We start from the raw sequence: 19190 nt of genomic DNA on the forward strand, positions 1-19190 counted from the left end.
GTTAAAAATTTCATTCAACAGTTCATTTTTGAGCTACTGGGTGGCTAGCACTAGAATAAAACTTCATATGTTCTCCCCTTCCTAGTTTTTATCAAAAGAAATCAATTATGAGAAAAAAAAACAGATTACACAGCAACTATTGGAAAGGCATAAAAGATTTGTTGACAAAGAAAAGAAAATAAACCCAAGAGTTGTTTGTCTAGAACTAGATTGTCCAATAGCCAGTAGCACAAGTGTCTATTTAATTAAAAAGTTAAGTTAAAAACTCAATTCTTTATAGTCATATTAGCCATATTTCAAGTACACAACAGCGACATGTGGCTAATGGCTAGTATACTGGAGAGCCCAGAAATGCAATCTAGCTGCAACAGCAGGATTAAACAATACTGTTCTAGAATATTACACCTCTTAAAGGACAAATCTCTAGCAGAACTAATAAGACCTCAGAGGTTTAGTTTAATCTTTTTTCTGGAAATAAGGTAACTGAGGCAATGATACTGATATTCCTATGATTATGCAATTAGCTAACAGCAATGCTGAGCTCAACTTCCTATCTTATAGTCTCTCTCCCACAATACTGTACTACTTCTAATCTATTTTCTGTATCAAAGCATCTTTTATTCCTTTCTCCAGAAGCCATTCCCAAGAGGCCGCTTCTTGCTTTTCCTAAATCTGAACAGTAAGGTCCATTTAACTCATATGTACCCAACACAATCATATTCCTCCCTTCTCCTAATTTTCTTTTTACTGATAAATTCTTATTCTGAATCAACTTCTCAGCTTTTCTTTCAAATTCCTCAAACAGAAATTATCTTCCCAAGCAATTTCAACTGTCCTACTACTGCAGACAGAATTGGGAGGGTTACTAACTTCAGGCATGAAGTCTTCATCCTTATTTCTCATCACCAAGTCCTATCCACCCTCACTGAATTACTTTTTTTTTTTTGGTAGTAGTAGGGTTTGAACTCAGGTGCTTGCAAAGCAGGCATTCTACCACTTCTGCCACACTATCAGCCCATTTTTCTCTGGTTATTTTGGAGACAGACTCTCATTAACTATTTGCCCAGGCTGGCCTTGAACTGAGATCCTCCAGATCTTAGCCTCCCAAGTAGCTAGGATTACAGACATGAGCCACTAGTGTCATTACTTGGTTTTCTGCTTGTTTGCTTTAAACATCCACTAGAATTAATTTTTTTAGCTTTTAGATACAACCTGGTATCTGTATCAAGGTCTCACTCAACACTCAATTCCCTTCTTGCCAAGAAATATTATTTTTAACTACTCTATAATTCCTATTTATTCTGAAACAACAATTAGGTCCTTAAATGTCACTCATACTTTTCATTTTTATGGCACTAAGTCACTGTCTGACAATAGGCTCTCTTTTTTTATATTTATAGAATTCCTAGCCAGGGGGTTGTCCAACAAGATCTCATCCAGTCTATAAGCTCAACAGAGATATTATGTCTATTTTAGACATGAGGAAACTGAGGCTCATATAGATTAACTTAACCAAAGTCACATAACAAGTGTGACTAAGTTCAAACTCCAGTACTGACCAAAACCCCTGCATATATATTATATATATGCAACCTACATAACATATATATTTCTCTACTTAAGCTTCCAACTACAAACTGCTATCATGTCCAACAAATGACTTCTACCCAAGAAACAAAACCACCTCCATTTTTATGCATTTTTCAAACCAACATATATTCTTCACTTAAAACATTTTCAATTTCCTTCTTCCTATTGACTTTTGTCTCCTTGTTCTCCAAAGATATGTGTGCAATTTTCTACTATCTAATAAAAAGAAAAAACATATTTCTTTCTTGCTGCTTTTGAAGGGGTGTTTACATGTCCATTAACACCATTTTTTTTACCCTGTCTACCTACCAAGTATCCCCATCCCAATTCCCTCTTTAGAAAAGTGTCATTAATCTCCCTATTTTCTTACTGTTCCAATTATCTTTAATCTTGTTCTCTAACATTCCCTGACTGCAACAACAGTACCTGCTATATAGTAAGTATTTAATAAATACTTGATTCATGCACAAATTAGCACTTCATATTTTTCACTTATAAATAATGTAGTTTTTGTCAATAAACCAGATAAATCTTCCTTACACCACCTTCACATCTCTTATTCTCTTGTCTAGCATAGTACTATGCATAATAAGGGATGCTAAAAAAATAACATTCAACTAAGTAATATGCAAAATGGGGAACTTTAAAAAAGTACAAAAGACAGTACATCTAAACTTAGCAGGTGGTGAAATGAAGACATCAAGAGCTTCTGGACATCAGTGAACAGAGCACAAAAAAACTGTGGGCTGTAAAATATTTTTTAGAAGAAAAAGAGAGAGAGAAACTTGATGCTAAGAGTTAAGAGTACATAGATGAATTATCCATTAAAGGTTATTTAGACATTTTGACTTCAGTGGTAGTAATTTTGTACCTTCTTAACATTTCCTGTTTCAATAATCTGACAGGAAATATCATTAAAGCATAAGCATAAGTCTTTCTTGATTCTTCCAATTATCAATTGCAAGTAAATATTCCTTCTTTAAATTCCTAAAGTACTTATATATTCATATATAAATGTGATTATTGTGCAAATTTAGTAAGATGGAATATGCTAAGCTTGCAGCACAAAGTCTGGCTTAAAATAAACAGTGACAACAAGAAGGTCAGGTAGAGATGAATCAACTTGGGTTGTAACACATTTGTACGTGGAAGCAATGCTAGGAATCTCTCTGTATAGTTATCCTTATCTCACTAGCAAAAACGCTTTGTCTTTCATATTATTGCTTATGTCTTGTCTTCAATAAAATTACAGATAAGAGCAGAACAGGTTCTGCCTGGAAGTGAGAGAGGGTGGAGGGGAGAGCAAGGGGGCAGGGGGAGAAATGGCCCAAACAAAGTATGCACATGTGAATAAATGAATAAAAATTTTTTTAAAAAAGGAGATTTGTGAATTTTAAAGTTTTAATTTTAATGAATTTCAACTCTATGAAAATCTTCTATCTGGTGTTTAGTTAAAAGAAGGGCTGTGATGCTCTATTTGGTCCATAGCATTAAGAATAAAAAAGTGAAGAGAAATTAAAAGCAGGGAGACAAAATACATACTTTTTTAGGCTAACACAAAACAACTGTAACATAAGATTAGTCAAAACAGAAAGAAAACTTAAGGGGGAAATCTAAATAAGAACTTGTTTTAGCCTAATTGAATGATACAGAATTATTACATTTATAAACTATCTTTAAATATGTGTAATATTTCTCATATAATTTTTTTTGGTGGTACTGGAGTTTGAACTTGGGGCCTCAATCACTTCATATAAATGAGATAAAGCAATTTACACATGACCATCAGTCAGTTAGACTTTTAGAAGTGATTTCTCAGATGCTAGAGAACTTTGTTGAATACCTTTAAAAATTCCATTTGAAATACAAATGGAAGAACATTCTAGACAGTGGATCATGCAGTAAAAAGACATTAAAACCAAGTAAAGATACAGCATATCTTCAAAAATCAGATTAAAAATTAAATGATTTAAGTATCCTAGGACAAGTTTGATACATATTTGGGGTACTTTTTGATTCATCTTCCTTTGGTCTCAAATTTTTTAAAAATTTAATTGGCGCTCTAAAATTTTCCTTAATGTATTTCCTGCATTTTCTTTTCTTTTAAAATGTCTGAACAAAAATTGAAAATTCCCATCAGAACTGAAAATACCCTATAGAGATATGAGTTTTGTTCAGAGAAAAAAAAAAATCTTAAGGCTGAGTGCAGTAGCTCATGCCTACAATTCTAGCTACTGAAGATGAAGATTGGGAGGGTCTTGGTTTAAAGGCAGCCACCACGGTAAAAAGTACAAGAGACCACCTCTCAACCAATAAAGAGCTGGACACGGTGGTACACGCCTGTCATCCCAGCTATGAGGGAAGTACAAGTTGGACAACAGTGGTCCAGGTCAGCCCAAGCATAAATATGAGACCCTATGTGAAAAATAACTAAAGCAGAAAACAGCTGGTGGCATGGCTCAAATGGTAGAGTGTTTGCCTAGCAAGGGAGCAAGGTCCTGAGTTCAAACCCCTATACTGGAAAACAAAACAAAACAAAACAAAACAAAGATCTTCAGGAATTTCCTCAACATAGTCTTTCAGTTATCCCAAGAACAATCATACAAATTCTCTATACATAAGCTCAAAAACTCTCACATGTAAGTGGAACAGCTAGTTAAAGCTATACTTTCTCCTAAATGGTCTGCTATTAAGAAAATATTATTCAATACTGCATGCAATAAAGTCTAGACTGCTCTAAAATTATACACTGCTTTCAGTACAGACAAAAAATGCAGTGCAATTTTACTCTTTCTAAAGAGCAAAGTTCTATTTTAAAGAAGCTTATAATAAATCACACCTCATATTAACTACAAAAAATTAAGCTCTCTGTGGGACTCTTTATTCATAACACCTGTTATTGTCCTTTTATTTATTACTTATTTTTCCAACTTCAAATTGTGGCCATAAAACTACAAAATAAACCTTAAGCAAATTCTTATGCTTTAAGGCAATGATTTTTCCACTTACATCAACTATATTTTCAGTTTCACACTCTGTACTATTGCCAGAGCTGTGGGAATAAGCTGAAAAACATACAGTTAACAAAATCAAAATAATACTAATTTAAAAGGAAAGAAAAGAAAACCAAATTTTAATTTGTTTACTAGCAATTTGGGTTTTTCTTATATTTCATTTTGGTTCCTGTGTTCCATACACACACACACACACACACACACACACAAAGCAGTTGGCCTTCCATGTGGATTCCATACCCACAGATTCAACCAACTGTACATGGAAAATATTCAGGGAAAAAACTGTGTTTACACTAAACATGTACAGCCTTTTTCTTGTCACTGTTAACTAAACAATACAGTACCAACAACTATGTACTTACCATTTACAATGTATTATTATAGGTAATCTAGAATGAATTAAAACATAAAGGAAGATTTTTGTGGGTTGTGTGTAGGTTATATGCAAGCAATGCACCACTTACGTAAGAGACTTGACTATTCATGGATGTTGGTATCTTTAGGGGGTCCTAGAACTCATTCCTCACTGAAAACAAGGGATGACTATACTTAATTACCTATCCATAAGAAACAGGGTATCAATTCTAGAAAACTTCTGAAGTTCCTACTTTCTTTTGTTAGAAAGCATTATGTTCAGTAACATAATGAAAGAAATTCACAAACCTCTGAATGTTCATCTCTCTCATCTATAAGTCTTTTTAGATGCAATGCCATAGTTTTCAAAAGTGGTTCCATATCCTCCTGAGACATATCTGTCACTTCCATCCATTGCAGATCAAACACATTTTCCTGATTATGGGTTATCTTTAGAAAGGCAAGCAACACAAATTTTAAAAAAGCTACTACTTAAATACTGATTTGACTTTAGTACAATATTAGCTTATCTAGTATATACCTCACTTAATGAAAGCCACCAACATGTCTACAGAACATTTGAAACTAATGATGAAAACACAATTAAAATATATTTTAACTAATATTATCTTCAAGTGAATTGGTATTAATTTTCTAGTCAACAAAAATAAATTATTTAATTTGAAGCATTCCAATAGGAAAGTAATACTGACATATCAGACAACTAATTTAACAAAATCAATAGAACTTTTACTTAGCTAAGACTTTAAATTCACTGCACCTGAATTAAAAAACAAAAGATTTTTAATCTGTAGCATATATGATACTGCCTTTTTATATCTGAATAGCTAAGTCTTTGTAGATTCTAAAAATGAGGTTCACAGAACCTTAGGAGAAAGGACCCTCAGTGTAAAGATTTTTAAAATAATGAAAAGATAACAAATAAAAAACATTTCTTGCTTATTTCCATTTCTTTCCATGATTCTGGTATTTTGCTTTAACTTTCACAACAACTAGCAAAAATAACATTTTCAAGGATGGAGGCAAATTGAGCAACTTGTAATACAAAACAAAATAAAACCACAAAACTAGCAAAAACATACATATATAAAGAGACTATCAATAAAACTATCTTACAAAATACTAATATGCTTACTATTGAAAACAATATTACAGAAAAGAAATATGGGCTCCATTAAAGTTAACTAAGAGAAAAGATGATATATGGAATACGAAGTCATCTCAACAGAACATTTTAAACACGACTAATTTTCACTAAGTAAAATTCTCCCCTTCTCTCTCCTTTCCCTTTTCTAATTAACATGTAAAGTTGAATATACTGTAATTCTAAAAGTTTGTATAAGTTTAAAAGTTCAAAAGTATATAGGTGCAGATATAGCAGCTTTTATTTATTTATTTATTTATTTATTGGTTGGTTGGTGGTACTAGAGTTTGAACTCAGGACCTTGCACTTGCTAGGCAGGTGCTCTACCACCTGAGCTACACCCCGACCCCCAATTTTTTTTTTTCTTGGTGGTGTTGGGGTTTGAACTCAGGGCCTCCTACTTGCTAGGCAGGCACTCTATCACTTGAGCTACTCTGCCAGCCCCTAGTAGCTTTTAAAATAAATCTTAATAGGTCGAGGCATGGTGGCTCATACCCGTAACCCTGACTAAAAAACTGTTAAGGCTGGACAAAAAAATTATCAAGAACACATCTCAATCACTAAGGTGGGCATGGAGGAAGGCACCTATGACTCCAGCTACATGGGAGGCAGTAGGCAGGAGGACTGCAGTCTGAGGCTGAACCAGGCACAAATGTGATACCCTACTGAAAAATAACTAAAGCAAAAAGGGCTGTGGGTGTGTGGCTCAAGTGGTAGAGCCCCTGCCTAGCAAGCATAAGGTCCTTAATTCAAACCCCAGTAATTAATGTCAATTATTTGACACTGCACATTATGCCCTAAAGTTTTTATACAAATATTAACAATCATCATGTATTTATAATTCAAGTAGTATCTTTGATAAGAATTTCATGTCCATTCATTTAAGAGAAAATTGCAGGAATGACATAATGCTCAGCCTATCATCTCGCCTCTCTACAGGAAGGTTAGAATTACAATCAGTCTTGCATTTTCTACTGCTTCCATTTACTATGATTCATTCTGCGTGTGCTGTCTAATAAAGATATATACTTCATTCCCCAAATAACACTGTCCCTATATCCTAACAGATAAAGGCAACAGTAAATTTATAGTTAGGCACTGTGCAATGATACACTTAAGGTACTACCTCTAAAGAGAAAAGTATAAAAGTAGGGTTCGTTTATATTTTTTTATCCTGTGAAATATCTGGGGAGATATATAAGTAAACATACTACAAACTTCATAAAAAGAACATAAAATTTACACAGGTCATTACCTCTTGAATATGTGCAGCAACTGCTGCTTTTGTATCAAAATCTAATCCTTGAATTCTTTCAATAAATTCTTCTTTTTTCTGACACTAAAACAAATGAAAAATATCATTCATATTTGTAGAATATTATCCTTGAAATGTTGTATATAACTAAAAACTCATCAGGATTAGTTATGTTTTTAATAGTACAGTAAGGTTGTGATTTACATTTAAATTACCTATCTAATATACTTACCTAATAAAGAAATTATGATTTAGAAATATTTATCTTAAAAAGCAAAGCAATGAAAATGTATACTATTTTTATGCTGGAAAGTTCTAAAGTGGGAAAACATTACACAGCCCATGTGAGGTCTGTACAATATTATTATGCTAACTTTACAAACAGAAGTAAAGAATCAAGAACTTGTTTCAGGGAGAATAAGTTACTTGCCAAAAAACACAGTGAGTCAGTGGCAGAATTCGGAATACAGCCAAAATGCTCAGTCAGTCCCTGGCTATCACCAAACAACACAGCCTTTCTTTTTGAGGAAAAAAAAAATTTAAGCAATTTTTACTTCAAGCTTACAATTCATTCTCACAGCTTCATCCTACTAATCGTAATAAAAGAAACTCACTTTTATGGTCTAGTTTAGTATTTATAAGGTAATACAATATTTGGGTTGTTTCTAATATAAAGTTACCCAGGGCAAAATTTAAGAGTATATGTAAATATACATGTAACTAAATGGAATAAAGGCGACAATTCTTTATTGTGAACTTTTAAAAGCTTTATATAAATTTAAATGAATCTTTTTCCTTCCAGAAAATATTAAGTAATAATTTTATACACATCTTAATTTCTGACTCTATCTACATCTCTTATATTGCAACCCAACTGCTAGTACAACTGTATTCTTGCAGCTACCAAATGAGAAGTGCATACAAAATAGACAACACTGCCTTGTTGAGCTTAGATGCATCTCCTGGGCTAATTATTGAACTACCAGTGAAGACAACAAACCCACAAAAAGAAAAACTGCCTCTTTGATCATTAAGAAAATAAGGTCTGATTTATATTCTACATGTTTCTTTATCAAATTATAATACTCTATTTCTGCTGTTATCCAATTTAAACATTCCATCCAGTGCACAAAGTTCTACATGCTGTAAAAACAAAATTACTATGATGATATAACAATGTTTAAAACTAAATCACCAGGAATGCACAATTCTTAGTTGTGAACAGGAAATCAGAGTTTTGGGGAGAATGGAATGGAATGGAAATCAGTGGATTTAAAAACACTAACTTTTGTCTAGTAAATATCTGACAGGCCTTGTGAGAACAATTAATAATTACTTTCAAATTATACACTACTAGCATATATGAATTAACTTTTCAAGGATAGTTAACGCCAATTTTTAAATTTAACACTGCTATAATTTTTGACTTACACATAGATTCTGAGTCAATCAAATAGAATAGCAGGGTACTGTGAAAGGTAATATGTAAAAGCTTACTAAAGAAATCTTCAATGCATTTGTCCGTTTTTCTGCTTTTAAATGGAACAGATATACTTCCCTTTTCTAAGTCTGAAAACCACTCTATCTTTATTCATACTGACTTTAAGAACTAACCCTTTAGCATATTCTTAGCACATAGCAGTAAGAATTCTTCCTTTACCCTTAAAATATACAGAACTTCTACTGAGTCTCACCTTAATTCAAAGTCTAGAATTCTGAAAATGTTTTATAAACAGGCTAGGCTTTCTTAGAATCCAGGATGAATTTCATAGGATCTTGAAGGACATAAAAGAAAAAGAATGCAAAGATGGTAAAGAGAGTAAAAGAAAATTAAAACTTTGAGGTCAGATAATCAGACCAAATGTTCTATTTTAGCACTGTCCAACAGAGTAATCACTAGCTAAATGTGGCTACCGAGTACCTGAAATGTAGCTAAAATAACTGAGAAACTGAAATTTTAGTGTCTACTAAACAGGTATTTGAACACCTATGTTCACAGAAGCATTATTTATAATAGCCAAAAAATGAAAGTAACCCAAGTATCCACTGACACATGAACAAAAAGTGGTATGCAAATACAACAGGTATCATTCACCCTTAAAAGCCACCATTGTGACAACATGGATGGGTCTTCCTAACAAAAGAAGCCAATTGTACATACTATATGATTCCATTAACTGAGTTACCTAAGAGTAGCCAAATTAACAAAGACAAAGTAAAATGGTGGTTGCCAAGGACTGGGTGAAAAGAGATGTTAAGTTCTTGTTTAATATCTACAGAGGTTTCTATTTCAGAAAATAAGTAAAGTTCCAGAGATGGATGGTCATGATGATTACACAAAAATGTGAAAGCATAACAGTATGAATACCAGTGAATTACATACTTAAAAATGGCTAAATGTTAAATTTTATTACATTTTATCACAACTAAAAAACTAAAATAAAAACAATCTCAGCAAAAACAAAATCCCTTTAAATTTTTTATTTTATTCATTCCCAGAAAAGAAATACCTCAGCCAGAAATTAGTTTATTTGCCAAAATGTAATAGAATAATTAAAGTGCTAACTTACTAACTTCTAAGATGCTTTACAGATAACTGATAACAGGGTACAGGTAACTGTGGGTAGATTGTAGCTCTCAAACTGAACAAACTGAAAACTGGTTTTCAGAATCAAGCACTAAACTTAGAAATGCCTCTGTGAACATGTGTAAAGGTCAAAATTTTAACTTCAACCACACTTGTCACTTTCAGCACATTTGGCCCAACTTGGCCAAACTCCAAAATAAATAATATTTCTGGATACCAGACAGCACCAATATAAAATCTAAGTTCTGCTGAAGAGGGGCAAAATTTTTATGGTTTTAGAACAAAGAAATTTTCAAACAAACCCTGCAAAAAAATGTTTCCCTGTCTATAATGACCTTAGTTGTGAATCTTTCAACTACATTGGTACTAGAATAAAGAACCATACATCTGTGAAGATTTTAGGTGATGCTCAGAACTGATACAGGAGACTTGTGTTACCACTGAAAAAGATACGGGAGAATCCTAACTATGGCCAGATCTTGGGAATAATGAAAATTCCCAAGAACTGGCCTTAGACAACTCATAAAGTACATACAAAGTCTGATTTCCAAGTTTCTTGATAAGTTCGTATCACATCAAGGACTAGGGCCTGACCACCTTTCATTTCCACTTTTACATAAAAACTTTGGGGTGGGCATGGTGGCACATACCTGTAATTCTAATTATTTGGGAGGTGAAAGTATGAGGATCGTGGTTTGAGGAGGTTAGTCTGGGCAAAAGTGCAAGACCCTAACTGAAAAACTAAAGCAAAAAGGGTTGGTGGTGTGGTTCAAGTGGCAGAGTGCTTATCTATAAAAATTCTGAATAATGTTGACACAGTTTAGGACAATGGTCTCCCTGAGTCTTTGGTTTAAGTTGAAAAAATGTGTCCTCTCTTTTAATATGAAAAAAACAAATTTGCTCGTATTTATTTATTCTCAAATAAATTTACTACTGTGTCCTGGACATCTTCCAAACATAGCATAGATTACCTCCACTGAGTCTAGACAAACTTCCCTAAACTTACCCTGTCACATTTTGTTTATTGTCTCTCTGACCTACTCAGTTTAAAAAAAAATAAAATAACGAAGTTAGCTAGATGCAGTAGCTCATGTTTGTAATCCTAGCTACTCAGGAGGCAGCTATCAGGAGAATAGTGGTTCCAGGCCAATCTGGGCAAAAAGTCTGTGAGACCCCATCCCAACCCATAAAACAACAAAAAAAAAGCTGGGTATGGCATTATACTCCTGTGATCCCAGCTAGGCAGTAAGTGTAAATAAAAAAATTGCAGTCCAGGCCAACTCAGGCATAAATGAGAGACACTACTTGAAAAATACTTAAGCAAAAAGGGTTAGGGGAATGGCCCAATGGTAGAATGTCTGCCTAGCAAGCACAAGGCACTGGGTTCAAATCCCAATACCACCAAAACAATAATAAAGTTGATAAATTCCTCCCTTCCACCTTAAAATTTCCCTCCTCACTTCTTCATTCTTTCTAAACATCTCAAAACCACTTTTATTTTCCTGCTTACTTCACAATGTCACATCCATATATATTTACAATTATCCTTTTATACAATTTTCCCATTCTGTGTCTTCTACCTTAGTCCACCCAAATATTCTTCCTCTCCTTTCCAATGACTATTTGAAATAATCTCCAGATTTATGTGAATCTCTTTCCAGATTATATGAATTTACACACAGGTAAACATATTATCTGTAGAAAAAAATTAATACTACTTAACATCACTAGAAAACCTCATTGCTATTCTAAACCACTTGGATGTGCTGAAGTTGAGAGAGGCAAGCCAAGCCCAACAAGTCATGCTGCCCACATCCCTATCTGAAGTCACCCAGGATTCTGCAGAGGGCACACACATGGCACCAGGTGTGCTCCTTCAGCTACTCAGGTGTGTGCATCTGGACCTGCCCACACTGAGCCAATGCTTGGTCAAAAGCTGAAATATTCAGGCTGGAGACCACAACCCAGGCCTCCAAGATTTTGAGGCTAGCTTCATAAGGCTATTGAACAAGATATCTAATGGTTCTCAAATTGGAATAAACAAAACAGGCTTAACAGTAGTAAATCAGTTTTTGAGGTGAAGTACAGGCTCTCCATGAACAGCATTTTTAACTTCTTTGGGTGCCCCCTGTCAGATTTTCCCCTTGCGATGCACCTACCTGTTTTTCCTCTGTTTTAAGGAAATACCTTAATTATCAACCTGTCCTCTAGAATAGTGAACCTGTGGATCATCATGGTAGCATCCTTTCCAGCACTGGCAATTACCTGGAGGTTTTTCTTTGCCTGGTTCTATTTATGAAACACCTGATAAAAATAGTTCTGTGAGGAGAGTCCAGTGACCAAGCTGACCCTTTGGTTGATATTCTTAAGGCAACAACCAGCACTCCTTCTATTGAAACAGTCCCGACCCAGAACAAAAAGGGGCTGGTGGAGTGGCTCAGTGGCTCAAGTGGTAGAGCACCTGCCTATGAAGCCTGAGGCCCTAAGCTCAACCCCAGTGCCATTAAAAAAAAAAAAAAAAAAGTCCGGGATTGAACTAAAGATTGTGCAACAAGAAATGCCTCCTCGAGGAGGAATGAAGTAGTTTTCTCATTTTCTGTGAGGAAGGTCCTGAAGCCACTCAGCCCAAAGAACAAGAAAAATCAAACATATCAGAGGAATGGTATAGTCTGTAAGCATATTACCTCAGTTGGCAAACCAGACTGTGCATTCTGCAAGGAACATCCTCAACAAGTTCATACTCAATACCTGTATTTACATGGACCACATGAAAGGAGTCAATTCTGGGAAGTCTCTGGGCTTAGGGTTGTCACTGGTTGTTGAGACAACAGCACCAACAGCACCTTCGTCAGTGCTGAACTGGCTTCCAACTCCACAGCCAGGGAACAATGCTTCCAGGACCTTGGCAGAAACTATGCCAAGGTGCTACTCGAAGTAATCTACAAGGGTGGATGGGTGGACTCAAGCAAGCAAAGCCTGGCTCACGATGTTCCCAAAGTCCTCCTTACACACTGTTTCCCACTGTGGAACAGTTTTCTCATTTACCATATACAGGTCCTGTTCTCATCCCTAGTTTGACAATAATCAGCTTTACCCAAATTATGTGGACTAAGTGAAGAGGACAAGATGATTCCTAAAGGAAGATTTGAATGATTTTATTAAAAAAGAGAGAAAGAATGGATACTGAGCAGGCAAAAAAAAATAAATAGTCCACTACAAAATACACTGCCCAATTCCCTGAATACTCTCAAAAAGATATCCCACAATATTGCCTGCTGACCACCATCTTTCACCACCCAGCATCTTCCAGCATTATGGTAAACAATTCGTTGGACTAGGATAAAATCAATTTAATAATTAATGTCCAACAATGTCTAGTATATTCAGAAGGTCAAAGCTAACATGGATATTTGGCAAAAGGTGATCATTTTAGCCAACAGAATTCTTGATCTAGAAAGGGGAGAAGCACCCTGGATGATAATCCACAAAGAGAAGAGGCCATGACCAATTCAAGGTGTGGGAGCGTGGTTTAGGAAGAATGGGTAGGCGAATGGCCAAAGGAAAGAGGGCATCGCCATACAGATGTCAACTGGTGATCTCCATTACAGTTTTTGTCTCATCTAACCCCTGGAAAGACAGATTCCACAGATTCCCCTTCCACAGAAGGGGTGGGATATGAAGACCAGGATGTTTTCCCCCTGGAATGTAAGAGTTAAAATGATGACAGAAATGTAAGAAGCTACCTATGGAAAAGCAATGAAGACAATGCAAAGGCACGGACAGGGTACTGGATTGGAAGCATGAGAAATATTTCTTATTTCCAAATAATTTGCACTATTTTGTTTTTATAGTTACATATGTTATATATGTTAATTTATATTAAGAATCTCAGGTACAACTCCTGTAGTTTTTCATCAATTCTAAGGCACATAAAGATTAGGAGGCCTCCACCCCCAACCTCAAAAAAGAAAGAAAACATTATTATTATCCATGTAATATTAATATAAGCTATTTTAGAAGGTATGTTCCTCACAAAGTAAGGTTTGTTTATATGTTTTTTTTTTCTTTATGCAGCATTTAGTTCTGTGTATTAATAAGAAGGAATTTACATAACTAATGTTATGGTACTAGCTTTCTGAGCAATGCTTCATTAAGTGGTTTTAAGAAAAATAAATACATTATATAGCTCTGCTTTATTTCACTAGTACAGTAAAATGACAGAAGTTATTTTAAAACATGAATATCAACAGTCATTGAAACATAAAAAATTCTTGGTAAAAATTTTTGAAAACACTGGTAGAAATAGAAGAGGCTGAGTTAGTTAACTTATCAAAAACTTCAGTTTGTTAGAAAAAGGAACACTGGTTCACGCAACCCTTTTTATTTTGTAGCATCTGGAATACTGCCATGTGAGTCACAAAAAAAAAAGCTAAGAGGATGTGGCTCAGATTCTATATTCTTTTTTGTTGGTCTTAAAGATGGTAATAATGATGGTTTTGGTTAATGGTTTGAAGTAAACACTTGTACATTACATAGCATGGAACTTTAATAACACAAGTTGTACAAGGATATAGCTTTCATCATAGTTATTGGAGCCTAGGAGGGGGTTTGGAAGAGGAACATAGAGGAGAATTTGAAAGGCGATAGGGTTAAAGGAGTGTAGCTGGATAAGAGAAATAACTTTTAATGTTCTATATGGTACAGCAGGATAACTATGGTATACAAAATTAATTGAGTATTTCAAAATAGCCAGTAGAAGGGATTTTAAACGCTCCCAACACAAAAATGTAACAAATGTCTTGAAGCGATAGATGTGCCAAGCATCCTCATCTCATCATTGCGCACTGTTCACATGTGCTGAAATGTCACACTGTACCATATAAATATGTACGATTACTATGTGCCAATAACACAATAACAAAAACAATATTTCTCCCAGGCAATAAGTTATAAAACACAATCTGTGATATATAATTTTAGGTATAGGAAAGTAAAATATTATCAGTGGTTTCATTATTTGTTTACAAGTAACCTCATTCCACAATGAATTCAGATAGCTTAATATTGTCATCACTCATCCATATAATCATTGGTCAAGGGGCAATATAAAAATAATCCAGACTCCTAAAATATTTTTCACAAATTCTACCCCCTTTTATTGTTAATTCCCCTTCCCTAAAACATAAACACATACAAATATAAATCCTAAGAAATTTTGGGAAGGGGTTTTTAAAAATACCTCTGAAGAGACTTAAAAAACTCAGGACCATTGGAAGACTCAACATAAAAAAAAAGAAAAAAAATGAAGATTTTTAAATTATATAACATAATGATATTACTAAATTTTGAAATAAAAAATATTTTTCTTCAACACAATCTCCTTATGAGGTTATATAGATACTTAATGTTTTCTAACACAGACTTTGAAAACCAATGGTTCACTCTTAAGTCTTTCAGAAACTAGAGCATGAAAAAAATAGGGTATTAAAATGAGAAACACGAAAGAAATATTTTAACTTACCTGAACTGCACAACCCAGTAAGAGTAAAAGCAGCTTTTTAACTTCTTCTGTCCCTTGTTCTGAAATATAAACAATTACTAAGTACAACATTTAGCTCTATTTCAATTCTCTTTCTCACATTTGGAGAATTAATTCTAGAGGTAATATTCACAATAACTTATCCAAAGAAAGAATTCTATAAATACAGTGGAGAATTCAAACAGGCAGCTCTATGTATGTATAATGTGATAACAGAAGAAGAAATCATCTCAAATTTGACAGAATTAAATATGGAAAAATATGACTCAAGGCTTCATGCAGAAGTGCGCTATGAATATACTCCTCTTCTATAAATTATATTACCCCAGCCTACTAAATCATACTGATTTGGGGACATGACCCAAAGTCAGTCAGTATGGCTCCTGATAGGTCTGGCTCCTTGTAATGTTTTCTTACTAAACATTGTGATTCATCTATCTTCAATTTTTAAATAGGCTTATAAGGATCAGATTCTTAAATGTCTGTTACAGTGAGGCTACTAAAATACATGTATATAAAATGTAGATAAAAACTATAACAGAAATGGAGAGAACATCCCTGTCCAAGATCATTCAATTGAGATTTTCTTAAACTATTCAACTAACTATACAGATTTTCACTTTCAGGTTAACTTATGATAAAGTCTAAATCTTCCTAAGACATTTCTTCCTACTTCCCATGAAACAACCTATTTTCTAGACACAGTGAGCCAGGTTAATCATCATTCCACCTTAACTTAACCTTAACTTTGGCTATTCTCTCTGCCTTTCTTCCCCTACTCATCATTCCAGGCACAGCTCTAATTTAATCTCTGTGTGGTCTTCCCAGATCCAATCAGCAATGGCCCCAAACTCAGTAATTTGTCAACTTTAAGAAAAATGAATGGCTCCATAGCTTATAAGGCTTCATACTTTATACATATCTATATTTCAAACTAGTTATTACATGATTTCCCAGTAATCTATGTGTCTCTCAACAAGCCAGAAGATCCTCTAGAGCATGGATGATTTCTTTACATTCCTGATCCCTATAAAATGGTAGGCATGTATTAAATGTACATGGAATTGAAAATATTTCTATTCTACATAGAAAATTCTTGCCTTTATTTATTTGTATAATTAAACATCCTGCAGTATTTGTAAATACTACATAAACTCCAAATTCACTTAACTGAAGTACTAATTGAATTCACTAAATAAATCAAAAGTCAACATACTATAATAAGTTTGGAAGACCAGACTTGAATCTCAGTTCTTTGGCCCATTAGCAATAGAACCTAAATCTAGAGTGACTATCTCAATTTGTCTCAGATATATAAAATTCCATCTGAATTATTATCAGTATCTTTTCTGACTCTTAAATATCTTCATTTAGATAATAAATATCTCTCTCCCTAAAGGCCAATCTTTTTATCTGAGAAAAGATACTATGTAAAGTGTAATACCTGATACAAAATAGACATTCAATAAATCATAGCTATCATTAACTATTTTTTCTTTTTGGAGGTATTGGGGTTTGAACTCAGGATCTCTCGCTTGCTAGACATATGCTCTTACCACTTGAGCCACTCCACCAGCCCTTTTCTTTGTGATGGGTTTTTTTGAGACAGGATCTCACAAATTATTTGCCAGGACTGGCTTCAAACTGTGATCCTCCTGATCTCTGCCTCCTGAGTAGCTAGGGTTACAGGCGTGAACCACCAGCGCCTGGATAACTATTTCTATTTCCATCTAATTGATAGTTTTCTCTAAAAACAAAAAACAAAAAACAAGTGTTCAATCTTATTTTGGTTCTATGTTTATTTGTGAGACTAGGGTAAGGATGGAGGAGATGAAGATATATTTGATTTGGATATCATATAGCCTATAAGGATTAAGTCTTTTGTTCAAATGGTTAGACAGCTGCCAGTTTCCTTAACTGTTTAAAAATTAAAACTTGGGATCTAGGAGTATATCTCAGTGGTAGTGTATGCTTAGCTTGTGTGAGGTCCTGGATTCAAAAAAATCCCCAGCACCAAATAAATAACATATGACCAGTAAAATATTAGTTTCAGGGGTAGAAGTATAGCTCAGTGGTAAAGTGCTTGCCTAGCATGCATGAAGCCCTAGGTTCAAGAAAACAAAAACAAAACCAAATACCCTTCCAACAATTCTGACATTAGGAGATGGTAGATATATGAATACAAAACTGAAAATATTTCAAAATCATTTCTTTTCTAAGTTATATTCTTTTCAGTTTACAACTACATCACCTTCTATTATCATCCTCTATACTTGTTTACAATGAAACACTAAAAATCATAATAATTATTAAAAAGTATCAGTTTGGTACAGGAGAAAAAAAATGCTGAATTAAGTGTTAAATGTGTGTTTGGTCTCACCTACAACTTACACATATTCTGAGTTTGTTTTGTCTCTACAAACTGAAACACAACCTTCAATTTCTATAGAATTATGAAGAACCTAATGAATTAATGTCAAAATAATTAAGCTCTTGGTAAAAATATAAAATTACACAAAGATGAAACATTGGTATCACATGTACTAATTTTAATACTTACCAGAAAAGGGATTTTTGCCAATGATTAAGATATTTGGCAATGACATCATAATCAATTGCTGCAAAGTTTCCTGTAAAATAATAAGCAACAGTTATGGTATGGCCAATGCTAGCTATACAATACTCATCAAGTTATATCTTATGATTTGTACTCTTGTCTTGGATGCACTTACCATAATTTCAAAAATAAATGAGAAAAGACATAAAAGGTTTTAAGTCTTCTGTACTTTAATGAATTTAGTAACAAAAATTATAATATCAAATAGACTTATTGTCCACAAAATAAAAGCACCTAAGTTGAACTAATCTAATATTTATTATTTGGAAATCAGATGTTTTGATACTAGAAAATTAAATAATATTCCTAACTGAAAGATTAAGCATGTACACTCTTATGTCCTTTTTTCTGAAGGAGATAAAAATGTCAACTGATTTTTAAATTAAGGGAAGTAATTTAAAAAAAAAAGAAGAAAGCCAATTATTTTACTAAAAATCCTGTTTTATGATCATTTTACAAAAGTGAGCTCTTGTTCAATAAATTATTATTTCTTTCCTGAATCTAAGATAGCTGGTTTGACTACTGTCAAACTTGTAGAGACAAGTATATGTACGAATCCTGATGGCAGAGAATGATTCAGAAAAAGAAGAATGTTTTAAAATTACTCATTTTAGGCACCTTCTGATTACACTACCTTTTCCTTGAGGAAATGAAAGAACACACGTCTGCCATTATAACCACTGACACTGATGACATGCTACAAAGGATATGGACTACATTAGACTAAAGAATAGATAGATGATATGTGAAATTATTGAATCACTGCAAGATTACAGAAATAAGTACAACAGTTTCTTTACAAGTTGCCCTAACTACAGCACTACTTATACATTAAATAGTTACTGAGATGTTTTTCAAAGTATTCAACTTTTTGGGGATCATGCTTTAACATAGCAAAGAAGCAAATAACCACGAAAAATAACTATGAAAAGTTAATTTATAAAGTTAAAAGTTAGTTGCAATTCTAGATCCATTAGAGCATTTGTATATGGTTAGTGGATGCTAAAATCACTTACTTCAAAGAATGATACAGAGTTTGGGTATTTAACTAATGAATTTTCAGTTA

The 19190-nt window shown here is 33.8% G+C and overlaps 1 protein-coding gene and 1 pseudogene across 9 annotated transcripts in view; one reads left to right on the top strand and one right to left on the bottom strand.

Annotated features, from left to right (window-relative positions):
* The window catches only part of Ccdc88a (coiled-coil domain containing 88A), a 139215-nt gene that overhangs the window by 81009 nt on the left and 39016 nt on the right, over positions 1 to 19190 (bottom strand). For 8 of the 9 annotated variants that reach the window (XR_012439690.1, XM_074049737.1, XM_074049738.1 and 5 more), the window contains 4 exons: positions 18068 to 18137; positions 15490 to 15548; positions 7382 to 7465; positions 5271 to 5411 (listed from right to left, as the gene is read on the bottom strand). Coding sequence is in view for 8 of the 9 variants with exons in the window: in XM_074049737.1 (XP_073905838.1) it covers positions 5271 to 5411; positions 7382 to 7465; positions 15490 to 15548; positions 18068 to 18137 (354 nt within the window). In the remaining variant the exon portion in view is untranslated. The remainder of the gene's footprint in view (positions 1 to 5270; positions 5412 to 7381; positions 7466 to 15489; positions 15549 to 18067; positions 18138 to 19190) is intronic. The other variant, XM_074049734.1, reaches the window with a different exon arrangement.
* Positions 12331 to 13062, top strand: LOC109689013 (RNA 3'-terminal phosphate cyclase-like protein pseudogene; annotated as a pseudogene).

Source organism: Castor canadensis, chromosome 12, assembly GCF_047511655.1.
Source record: "Castor canadensis chromosome 12, mCasCan1.hap1v2, whole genome shotgun sequence".
Taxonomy (NCBI): Eukaryota; Metazoa; Chordata; class Mammalia; order Rodentia; family Castoridae; genus Castor; species Castor canadensis.